General features: G+C 36.6%; 1 protein-coding gene across 1 annotated transcript in view; it reads left to right on the forward strand.

Moving 5' to 3' along the window:
• Positions 1-350: 350 nt before the first annotated feature.
• The window catches only part of DNAJC10 (DnaJ heat shock protein family (Hsp40) member C10), a 58,864-nt gene continuing 46,526 nt past the window's right edge, over positions 351-12,688 (forward strand). Inside the window, exons 1-6 of the mRNA XM_082631101.1 lie at positions 351-735; positions 1,304-1,354; positions 2,256-2,605; positions 4,212-4,374; positions 6,360-6,410; positions 12,255-12,337. Of these exons, the coding sequence (XP_082487227.1) occupies positions 2,402-2,605; positions 4,212-4,374; positions 6,360-6,410; positions 12,255-12,337 (501 nt within the window). The 5' untranslated portion in view covers positions 351-735; positions 1,304-1,354; positions 2,256-2,401. The remainder of the gene's footprint in view (positions 736-1,303; positions 1,355-2,255; positions 2,606-4,211; positions 4,375-6,359; positions 6,411-12,254; positions 12,338-12,688) is intronic.

Below are 12,688 nucleotides of genomic sequence, written 5' to 3' on the forward strand. Positions count from 1 at the left end.
CCACACACTCATAAATATTTTTATTTCTTCCAAATTTCCTACTGCCTCTTCAGCCTCTAGACCGACACTGCTACCAATGTCACTTAAGTTCCCCTTTCTGCCCCACCAACCCAACGACCAGAAAAATCCTCTATAGCTGTGCCTTTCCCTTTAAGAAGAACAGGGTCACAGGGAAATTGCAAGCCTAAACCCGCCCCCCGGGGGGGGGGAAATTGGTCCCGTCACCACAGCAACGGAAGCAGAAAGGGGCGGACTTTGTCGGCCAGCTTCCGGCCCGCGGCGTGCGCCATCCGCGATGGTGCGGCGGCACGGGCTTTGTGGGTACTGCGTGTTCTTCAGCTCCGGGTTGGAGCCGGAGCCGGAGCCGGAGCCGGATTCCGCGCAAACGGCCACGTCAGCCTAAACCTACACCGCCCTCCCCACCCCGCTGCGCCCACAGATCCTGAGGCGAGTCCTCCCAAGCAGCGTCCTCCACGCCTTTCCCACGATGCCCCGCGCCAGGCCCCGCCCCGCCTCGCTTAGGAGACCGCCGCGCGAGGAGCCAAGCTGAGCCGGCCGCGCTCGTCGCTGCCGGTGCGGCTGGTTGCTCCTACTACACCTCGGGCGCTGCGGGCCAGCGGTCAGAGAGTGCGTGCTTCCTTACCGCACGCACAGCTTGTGTTTGGCCGAGTGGGGTCCGCCGCCGGGGATTGAGGATGGGGAAGTAGCTGCAGGAGACGACCTCGCAGCACCGAGGTGGGCATGGGCGGGGGAACGGGGCTCTGCTGGAGCTGGCGGCGGCCTGGGCCCTCCGGGAAGGGAGGGGCTAAATGCCTGTGCACCGGAATCTCCCCTCCTCTTCGCTCTTGAGCCTGGTTTATTGTGTTCTCGCTTCCAGCCGTCTTCCTCCCTTCTACCTACACCGCCATTCCTCCGCCCAGCAATTCCCCGCTTTTTGCTCCAATTTCTCACTTTACCCTCAGTTATCCAGGTTCCTTTCTCCCTAATCCGACCTGAGATTTCGCACACCAGCAACACTTGACAGTCTCTTTCACCCAGTGTCTCCATCTTTCCCCTCTCCCCGCAACCCATCCTGGAGTGGTGACAGCGAGGAATTCGTGTTGCATTTACCTGCAGCTTGCACCTGTCCCCGCAGCTCGGCGCACAGCCTCAGGCACGCCCACGCTGTCTGAGAACCACCGCTAGGCAGGGAACAAACATCGCTTGTCTAAAAGTGGTGTTTGAGAATATATTCTCTACTTTATTCTAAACGTTGTTTTTTAGTCTGGATATTTATTAATCTCCATTACTCTATTTTACAAAGGGTTTTCTGGTGGCGTGAAAAGGATTAGAAATGAACCAAAACCATTCACAGGTAAGGAAAAAAAATTTAAATAGGCATTTAGGATTAAATGAAGAAAGGAGGAACTGAGAATGCTAGGAAGTTTAGATTTTTCGAAGCATTATGACATGTTTGGAACTATTGATGAAGTATACAAGTTTACATGTGATCTGATTTTATTTTTACCCTACACAGGTGAGCATGTCTAAATAACATTCCTTTTCTCCTTTTGTTTCTTTTTCTATTTTTATTAATGCCAGATGTAAACTTTGCAATAAAATTACTGTTGACTTGCAGTTATTAGTCTTCTAGTTTATAAAATAGTAACTACTTAGGTATAACGTAAGCACCTTCTGAGAAAATTCAGGGGAAAAAACGTCCGACTATGTAAGTTGTTACAGCGATATAAATTCACTGCTATTCTTGGACGGTTTATATGAAAAATACAGACCCTTTGGAAGGATCTGTTGCTTCTTTCTAGTACCCCCAAAGGATATTTCCTACAACTGAGATTTGATTGAAATGAAAATAGCCTTAAAGGGGTGAAGAAATAACCAAAAAGGAAGCAGATCAAAAGAGGCAAGCTTACGCTGGGTAGAAGATGGAAGGAAATAGCTCTCCCCCCACTCTCCCCCCTTGTGTTCTGGTGCTGATAGAGCAAGTTGCTGCACTTGTTTGTTTGTAAAGAGTTCTAGGAAGCTGCAACCTCACTAGCTACCTTTTACCCTTATCTGCTACCTTGAGTGATCTCACGAATCTGGCTACCTAGATAACAGAAGCAGTGAAGGGGGCCCCCAAAGAACAGAGCCTGAGGCGCTCACCATGATTTGTCATTTACTGGAGATTGTACTGCTGGCCACGTTATTTAGTAAATAGCGTTATTGATGTGTTTGGTTTATTAATGTATTTCAACTACCTGATTTTCTCTCTTTAGATTAACATTTTGGGAAAAAATTCATGATACCTGTTTCACCTTTGGAGTAATGTGGACAGAAGTTCTCAGATTTGCATATTACATCAACCGGAACCAGTGGCATTATCTTAATGTTCACTTGAGTCAGAACTTGTACAAGAAAAACAATGGGAGTCTGGTTAAATAAAGATGACTATCTCAGAGACTTGAAAAGGGTCATGCTCTGTTTTCTAATAGTGTATATGGCCATTTTAGTGGGTACAGATCAGGATTTTTACAGTTTACTTGGTGTATCCAAAACTGCAAGCAGTAGAGAAATAAGACAGGCTTTCAAGAAATTGGCATTGAAGCTACATCCTGATAAAAACCCGGTAGGTAAAAATTTCTTTTTAAACATATCTAATTAATGTGTTTTAGTAAGTTTTGGTATGTATTTAAATTATTTTAAAAATTATTTTAAATAAGTGCTCAAAATGCTTAAGAACAATCACATGTCAAAAATCATAATTCAACTTCTTTACTAAAAACAGAAGAAGCAAAATGTTCTAAGTTTAGAATAGTGTAAAGGAATGTCAGTACCAAAAATACAGTTCTCTCTTAATTTGAAAACTAATTTCCAACAGTTATATTACAGATGTTAATCACAAAGCAGTAGATTTCCTAGTAAAGTAGTTTAAAATCAAGTATTTTAGAACAGTAACAGAAAAATTATTTCCTTAGAACTTAGAGGGTATGTCTTGCTAAAAATGGCAGTAATAGCTAATAATAGTATGCTTCAACTTTAACTATTTTCTCCCATGTGCGAGTCTAAGAACAGAGTCAGAAAGTATTATAAATTAAAACTTGGGAGCAGCCAAATCCAGTTAATACCAATCATAAATATTTGATTATGTATCCTATGATGTAATCCTTCAAAACTATTAGTTTTAATTCTTAAGGTATTTTTATAATTTATCTCATTCATTTTTTTCTTAATGAGATTTGATACTCATCAAGGAGAAAGATTTAATTATATCTAGATAGAATTTTTTTTTACTGTTAATTTCAGTAACTGCAGGTGGGGGGTTTTTTGTGTTTTTTTACTATTTTTATTTATTTTTTGTTTTTTATGATTTATTTTTGACCTCACCACAGATTCAATCCCTGACCAGGGATTGAACCCTGGCCACTGCAGTGAAAGCCTAGAATCCTAACCATTAGGCCACCAGGGAAGTCCCTAGATAGAATTTTAAATAGGATTATTTTATTTCGATTACATAAAGCTGAGCAATAGAATCAGTATTTCTCTAAAACTCTTGTTAATTGGTAATCTTTTCTTGAGATCCACATTGTATTGTGTTTAGGGTTTTCATTTTTTCAGATTTTTCTTTAAAATTTCAGAATGTTATTTCTTTTAAGTTTCTACATGAAAGATGGTAGACCACTTACAACGAAGTATTATTTAGATGAAAACATTCTTCAAAAAACAATTCTATGAAACAGTAACAAATGAAACGTATTAATCCAGTTTTGAGTTGTTACTCTGATATTAGTCCTTATGTCATTATCTGATAGATTGGAGTACATAACTTTTTTTTACTTAAAAGTACTGGGTTTTGCCTCAAATAGAAAAATAACCTACAAATTTCTTTGTGGTTGTTTTGAGGGTAACACATAATATTTACAATATCAAGTGTTTCCAAGGGTTCATTAGTCAGTTTTTTCTGTTGCATCTCTTAGAAGTAGTGACTTATATTTGATGACCACCTCTATCAACCTTTTGAAGCGTCAATTCTCATTTCTATTACTTTCGTATTTTTTAAGATTGTAGTTCTTTAGAAATACTTTTTGACTTTTTTATTTCAATGCATGAGCACCCATTTCATATTGTACTACTCCTCCTTATCTTGGTATCTGTTCACACAGAAATCTCAGGATTAAGTTAAATCAATTGATTGTGTATCTGAAACAAATATTATATCTAACATATTTTAATAGAATAACCCAGATGCACATAGTGATTTTTTGAAAATAAACAGAGCATATGAAGTACTCAAAGATGAAGATCTGCGGAAAAAGTATGACAAATATGGAGAAAAGGGACTTGCAGATAATCAAGGAGGCCAGTATGAAAGCTGGAATTATTATCGTTATGATTTTGGTAAGATGATATGATATTCCTTATGAAATTATTGTTTATTCGAGTAAATTTAGAAAATTTTGTTTCACCACTTAGCTAATGTATAAACTATTACGTAGTTAACATGTGTCCCCTTGACCTTTTTTTTAAAATTTATTTTATTTTATTTTATTTTTGGCTGCATTGGGTCTTTGTTGCTACACGTGGGCTTTTCTCTGGTTGCAGTGAGCGGGGGCTACTCTTCATTGTGGTGTTCAGGCTTCTCATTGTGGTGGCTTTTCTTGTTGGGAGCACGGGCTCTAGGCGTGCAGGCTTCAGTAGTTGTGGCACATGGGCTCAGTAGTTGTGGCTCGCGGGCTCTAGAGCGCAGTCTCAGTAGTTGTGGCGCACGGGCTTAGTAGTTCCGTGGCATGTAGGATCTTCCCGGACCAGGGCTCAAACCCGTGTCTCCTGCATGGGCAGGCAGATTTTTAACCACTGAGCCACCAGGGAAGCCCCCCACTGACCTTCTTTTTAATATAACATGAGAGTGGAATTCAAAAGGAAAGTCAAGTAGTATGTAGATATCTGTAAATATGAAGGTGTTTTAGTCATAATCTTGTTAAATACTTTTAAAATAAGGATTGCTATTTAATTTTTTAAAATATTTGTATTAGAAGTTAAATATTGAAGCCTTTCAGTATTTTTAGAGCATCATATTTTCCAAGGAAGACTAAAGTTTCCTTTAATACTGGTCACTTCAGTAGAAATGCCATTCTTCTTAATTAGTAATAATTAATAATGGTTGAAGGTATTGACAGGAATGAGAAATGAGACAAGAGCAAAGAGAGTAAATAAGTTAAAGAAATTGAGGGAGGGGGAAAGTAAATACAGGTGTCAAGCAAAGAGGGAGCATTCCAGATACCCAGTAGTTCTCTTGTGATTGTTTTAAGGGTAACACATAATATTTACAATCTCTCTTAATTAGCCTCAAATGCAGGCAGAGAACTGAAATATGCTTTTATCTTAGACTAAATAAAATATTTTCAGTTTGTATCTGGAGTATTTGTTTCTCAAGACTGACTTTTCAAAATAGTATTTTCAGGTATAATCACTATAGCTTAATAGTCTATAACAGGTGTCAGCAATCTATATTTCACAGACTAAGTCCAGCCTGCCACCTGCTTTTGTAAATAAAGTTTTATTTATACAGTTTTGTTCATTTATCTACATATTATTTTTCACACTTCAGGGGCAGAGTTGAATAGCTGTGACAGAAACCGTATGTCCCACAAAATCTAAAATATTTACTAACCTCTGGTATATATCCATCACTAATATTTAGATAATTTATGTAGTAATGAGAAACTTTCTCACATTGGTGTTAATTATTATTATAAATAAAATTTATATTTACTTAAGTTTGCTTCTACCTCTGCAAGTATTCTAATTATATAAGACTTTTAGCAATACAAAATATTTTTAAACAATAACACATTTAAAAAAAAAATGCAGTCTGAAAGTGAATGAGGTCTGTAATCTAGTTAACAGTAATGTACTAGTGCCAATTTCCTGGTTTGGACATTGTACTAAAATTACATAGTATGTCACCATTAGGGGAAGCTGGATGAAAGATAAGTAGGACTCTGAACTGTTTTTACAATTTCTTGCAAGTCTATAATTATTTCAAAATAAAAACTTTTTTTAAAAAACATATAACAGAAATTTTCTGTGGAGATGACATTGTGTGGATATTGGGAATCCCTGCCCCCTGCCACACACAGACACCCCCCCCCATGACAGTCCATATCAGGAAACTGAATGTCTTTTGATACTCTTTAAATGTATCACCAATGGTATTATTACTCTTTGCTTTTCTCTTAGTGTGTTGCATACTCTTCCACTTGGAGATTTAGTATAGCAATCTGATTTTTGATGATTGAAACAAAAATAAGTAACATCCTTTATGTGGTGATTTATTTTTATGATGAAGTTTTAACTATAATTTTATGTACTTTTCAAAATAGGTATTTATGACGATGATCCTGAAATCATAACATTGGATAGAAGAGAATTCGGTAAGTTTGTAGGTATATGATTTTCTAAAGCTAGTTCAAGACCAATCTCCTAACTAAAACGCTCAAGGACAAATGTATTTAGAATTTAGAAATTTTAAAAATTTTAGCAAGGTAATATGGTATATACTATATTTTAAATAATGTTCTATAACCATAGTTGAGGTCTTCACATAGTTTCTTTTATTGTCATCATCAACTTTTCTTTCCATTATGTCAGTGAACTTTTATGACATTCTGGGTATTAGCAACAATAATTATTCCTCTCGTTTGGCAGTTGAGGAAATGAAACCTTAGAAGTGCTAGCAACATCCTCAACATTCTGTACATGTGTGTTTGTGTATAATTGACACATTTGAAATAATGAACCAATATTCTTTTTTCTATATTTTTTCACATTATTAAAAAGTGTTTATATTTAAGAGTAGTTATGTAAAAAAAAAGCCTAATACAAAATTGTATATGCAGTATAATACAAATCATATAAAAGGTATGCACATATATGCATAAAGGATGAAAGCTGGATGAGAACAAAATAAAAATATTAGCACTGATAAAAAAGTTCTTAGCAGAATGTGGGGCAGTATACTATTTTTAAAAAAATAATATTTATGCAGTGAAATGCATGTGTGTACTAAATAAAAGAAGTAAAAATAACACATAGCCCCCATATCAGTTCAGGATAGGTTTGTATGCCAGGTGAGCTTCCTGCAAACTTGCAGAAATACTTCTGGTTTTAGAACTTTTATATTTTAGGGTTTTGAATAAGTATGTGGTTATTTTTGGAAGCAGATTTAATTTGATCTGTGATTTGTGTGAAAATGGATATAAAAATATACTTCTGCATTTTGCATTGCATTGTAGAAAACCTTAAAGATTCTTACATTTTCAAATTTGTACACTTGTAATAAAATATTCTTTTCTACTTCAAACCAATATATTTTACCTCAAATCATATTTCAGTTTTATTTTGCTGTGTTACAGTCTCATTTAATTTAGAAAACTAAAATGGCATACTAGCTGCAAAATAAATTTATATAATTTCTCATGTTATCATCATAAACAATGTGTTACAGTCACTTGTTTCTGTACAGTTCCTTCTAAGCAAGAATTGCATCGGATTCTTACTTTGTATATCATGTTGGCGAGTTCAGGCCTACAAGGTAGCTGTTCAGTACATTATTTTGTTAAAAGTCTTGTAGTGAACACTTGAACAAGCTCTAAGGAAAATGAGTGTCTTCTCTACAGAGGAAATGGAGGATCATTTGATTCATTTGTATTGTTGGTAGACAGAACTGACACTCATGTCACAAGCTTTCAGAATCATAACTTTTTGGACTGCAGTTATATGAACCTATTGATTTTTCTGTGGTTATTGTCTCTCATCTGCTAGGCAATCAATAAGTATTTTGTAGTCCTGTGGGGCAGAAAACTTTGGAATTAGAGATAGAATTAGAGGAACTGAACAAAACCTGCAATCTGACTAATCCATGAATCCACCCAGAATGACTTTCCTGATGGTTGTATTGCACATGAGTTCAAACTTTAATTAACAGTTACAAAATTAATTAACAGTCACAAAACCTTAGAGACAGTTTTTCAGAAATAATTAACTGACATTGATAGGTTGGGTGCAAAGTTGCCACTATTCAGTCTGAACTCTAATACTACCCTGTGTATAACTAGGCTAAGACAAGCTGATCCCTAAGTTTTAGCTGAAGAAGCTGAGGGAGGACGATAAATAAGGGTGGATAGTTGTATCAACTTGTGCCTATGTAAATATCACATTAGCATACTTGGTTGTGGGTCTCTTCCCATTACTAGTAGTTTCTATTGGTTTGGGTCACTTAATCTGGTCTTTAGTGTAACTAATTATATAAACAATTATGGAGTTATTTTTAAGTTATGTATGTTCTCTTGCTCCAGAGAGAAGTTATATTTTCTTCTGACTAGAGTCACTAACAATCTCAGATCAGCTTTATCCAAAGAGAGACTGAAATGATTCAAAAGCTGAGCTTTGTACTTGTACAGGACTGGTCTCCTTCCAGTTCATCTTTACTTACATGACCCTTCTCTACCCTGAGTGTGCCCTGAACTCCATCTTTGTCCCTCTAGTCTCATGAATCTATTGAAAGCTCTGCTCAGTTTCTTGCCTATCAACTACCTCCTGGCAAACATTGCCCCCCTGATTTCTACCTCCTCCCATTCCTGGGCCCTGTAATTCTTCTCTGCATTGGTAACTCTGATGCTTTCAACAGAAGTCTTTTGTATTTGTCCAGTTCTGAAGTTGTAGTGGAAGAGTTAATCCAAATTACATAGTTCACTTTTATCAGGAGTGGAACTCTGAAGTGTTCAACTATAGTACAGAAGCAAAAATGTGACTAATAAACTTCACTTTGAAGTTCTTATCCTTCCCATTAAACATGATGCATATTATCTTTTTATATGTCACAGAAAGGTATTACACAGTTATTAAAACAAGTTCTGGATAGTATCTGCAAAAGCAAAGAACATCTTGCACTTAACAATAGTCATTTTGAGTAGTACCCACACAATAGATTCATCCTTTTGAAGTCAAGCTCAAGAAATTAAAGAGGAACTCAAAGCACTTCTGCCTTTTTTTACATTTTTCTAGGCTAACAGAAGCTATTAGCTATAATCACATAAATATTAACAGACATTAGCTATAGTTGTATAGTTTAGAAGCTGAAAATCACATTTTGAAATATACTTGTTCTATTCTGAGTCACTGGGTTATGCAAAAACATCCCATTGGGGCTTCCCTGGTGGCGCAGTGGTTGAGAGTCCGCCTGCCGATGCAGGGGACACGGGTTCGTGCCCCGATCCCGGAAGATCCCACATGCCGCGGAGCGGCTGGGCCCGCGAGCCATGGCCGCGGAGCCTGTGTGTCCGGAGCCTGTGCTCCGCAACGGGAGAGGCCACAGCAGTGAGAGGCCCGCGTACAGCAAAAAAAACAAAACAAAACAAAACAAAAACATCCCATTGAGCTTTGATAATACAGTATTAAAAATATTTTTAATAATAGTGGGAACTGGGCAAATAAGTTAGAAGTAGTCTATGAAAACAAAGTACCAAGATGGGAGACATTTTTTTTTCCCACTTCAAATAAGGTTTTGTGTCAAATTAAATGCCATTATTTTTTTCCCTTCCAGTTTTATTGAGATATAACTGACATATGACACTGTATAAGTTTAAGGTATACAGCATGATTTGACTTACATCCATCGTGAAATGGTGATCAAAATAAGTTTAGTAAATATTCATTATCTTATACAGATACAAAATTAAAGAAATAGGAAAAAATGTTTTCTTGTAATGGAACTCTCAGGATTTGCCCTTAACAACTTTTATATATGATATACAGCATTGTTGATTATATTTATGATGTTGTACATTCCATCCCTAGTACTTATTTGTCTCATAACTAGAAGTTTGTACCTTTTGACCACCTTCATCCAACTCTCCTTCCCCCCGACCCCTGCCTCAGGTAACCACAAACCTGATCTCTTTTTCTGTGAGTTTGTTTCTGAAGTGTAATGACGTACAACACTGTGTTAGTTCCTGTTACACAACATAGTGACTTGGTGTTTCTGTACATTTCAAAGTGATCACTACAGTAAGTCTGATTATGATATGTCACCATACAAAGATATTACATAGTCATTGACTACTCCACACACTGTATGTAGCAGTCTCTGTGTGTGTGCTTATTAACTAATTTTAACAACCCTGCGTTTTTACTCTCTCCACCACCACATTTACTGACTTTGACATCATATTTTATATCTTTTTGTTTTATATATTCCTTAATTATTTATTGAGTATATATTTTACTACTTTTGTCTTTTAACCTTTCTACTAGCTTTATACATGGCTGATTTACTACCCTTATTGTATATTTGACTTTAACAATGAGATGTTTTTCCTTCCATAATTTTCATTTTTCAAGTTGTGGCCTTTTCTTTTTCACTTAGGTAAGTCCCTGTAACATTTCTTGTGAAGCTGGTTTCATGGTGATGACCTTTTAACTTTTGCTTCTCTGTAAAACTTTTGATCTATCCTTCAAATCTTTTTTTTTTTTTTGTGGTACGTGGGCCTGTCACTGTTGTGGCCTCTCCCATTGCGGAGCACAGGCTCCGGACGTGCAGGCTTAGCAGCCATGGCTCACGGGCCTAGCTGCTCTGCAGCATGTGGGATCTTCCCGGACCGGGGCACGAACCCGTGTCCCCTGCATCGACAGGTGGACTCTCAACCACTGCGCCACCAGGAAAGCCCTGTCCTTCAAATCTTAATGAAAGCCTTGCTGGGTAGAGTCTTCTTGGTTATAGGTTTTTCCCTTTCATCACTTTAAATATATTGTTAAGATGTTCAAAGAATTTGGGAGAAGATTGAATGAACAGAGTGAGAAGTTAGAAGTTTTTGAACAAAGAGTTAGAAAATATAAAGAACAACCAAACAGATGAAGAATACAATAACTGAAATGAAAAAATACACTAGAAGGAATCAACAGTAGATTAGATGATGCAGAGGAATGGATCAGCAAGCTGGAAGACAGTAGTGGAAATCACTGAAGCTGAACAGGAAAATAAAAAAAGAATAGAAAGAAATGAGGACAGTTTAAGAGACCTCTGGGACAATGTCATATGTACTAACATTTGCATCATAGAGGTCCCAGAGGAAAGGGGCAGAGAACATATAAGATTTTACCTAAATTCATACCAGTTGATCTAAGTCAGCATGGCAGTTATTTTGACAACCTAGATAGAGTGGTCTATTTGTCAGACTTTCTAACCTTTGCCAAAGAACAGCTGATAAAATCCTAATGTATACACTTTGCTTGTAATGTATGGTTTAACTGTTTTTCACATAGATCTGTGTGTCTTGTAACTGAAATGTAGGTGAACATTATTGTGCATGTTACTAATTAATCTGAATCAGTTACACATATTTAGAATAGTGTGCATGTTTTGATGTCTTGGTATAATTTATTATAACTTATGAAAATATTTTCTTTAAAAATTACTGATAACTGATTTTCGTATGGAATTACATGAGACTCTATAAGCAAATTTTCTTAACTTTTTAATCTTGACTGTTAGAGCACATCCTTACAATGATAAAATTTTTAAATGAATAAGTTTTGTTTATATCAGGTCCTTTTATAGATTAGATTATAACGTATAATGTATTGTTGGGTAGATATTATGTAGTGTTCAGATCTATTAGCAAATATGTATTCATGTTTTGAATTGTTAAAAACTTTGATCTAATATTTCAAATAACACAATTTTCTAAGGAAAATGTCTTATTAAGAGCAAAGATTAGATTTAATCCCCACAGTCCTCACTGTGTCGTGTAGGTCTCTTCATTCTTTCAGAATCTGGATTAGCTGTCAGAATTGATTGACTGTGTGCTTAACCAGTGCTGCAGATAGTAGAAGAGCTTAAATCTCAGTCTCTTCTCACTGTTTCTCTTCATTTCTCTCAACCACACAGACTGTCATGAGGTTTGGCTCTTGCTTCCTTTTGTTGCTTCCTTTCTTTTTACAGCTTCTTGGTGACATTGATCATGCAGTTCAAGGTTGCTTCTTATTCAGGTAGGGCTTGGAAGAGTCAAAAAAAAAAGGTATTGTTAGTTTGACAGTTGAAATAGTACGTTTTCTTCTTATAGAAAAAATTATACAGAAAATGATAAAGGCAGTGTGAGAAATATATGACTTTTTTTCATTCTGATCTCAAGGAAAATTTTTAACTAAAATAGGTACAAACCTTTAGTAAATTGGTTGTTTTGGTTGTTCTAAGTTGTTTTGGTTTTATGTACTTTCAGATGCTGCTGTTAATTCTGGAGAACTGTGGTTTGTGAACTTTTACTCCCCAGGGTGTTCACACTGCCATGATTTAGCTCCCACAGTACGTATTTCTTACATCCTGATTTAAAGTTTTACTATTCACAACTGATCTGTTATTTGAGTGTGTTTTTTTTAATTTGAGTGTTATTTGAATGTTTTTTCTATTAGTAGTAAGTATAACAGAAATGACTATAATATTTTTTCACGTGTATATGGTTTTATTTCCTGAGCATAATCTCCTTTAAGAAAGTACAGCTTGGGGACTTCCCTGGTGTTGCGGTGGTTAAGAATCCGCCTGCCAATGCAGGGGACACAGGTTCAAGCCCTGGCCACGGAACAACTAAACCCACGGAACAACTAAACCAGTATGCCACAACTACTGAGCCTGTGCTCTAGAGCACGTGAGCCACAA

Source organism: Mesoplodon mirus (genome assembly GCF_964341445.2).
Source record: "Mesoplodon mirus genome assembly, chromosome: 8".
Classification (NCBI taxonomy): domain Eukaryota; kingdom Metazoa; phylum Chordata; class Mammalia; order Artiodactyla; family Ziphiidae; genus Mesoplodon; species Mesoplodon mirus.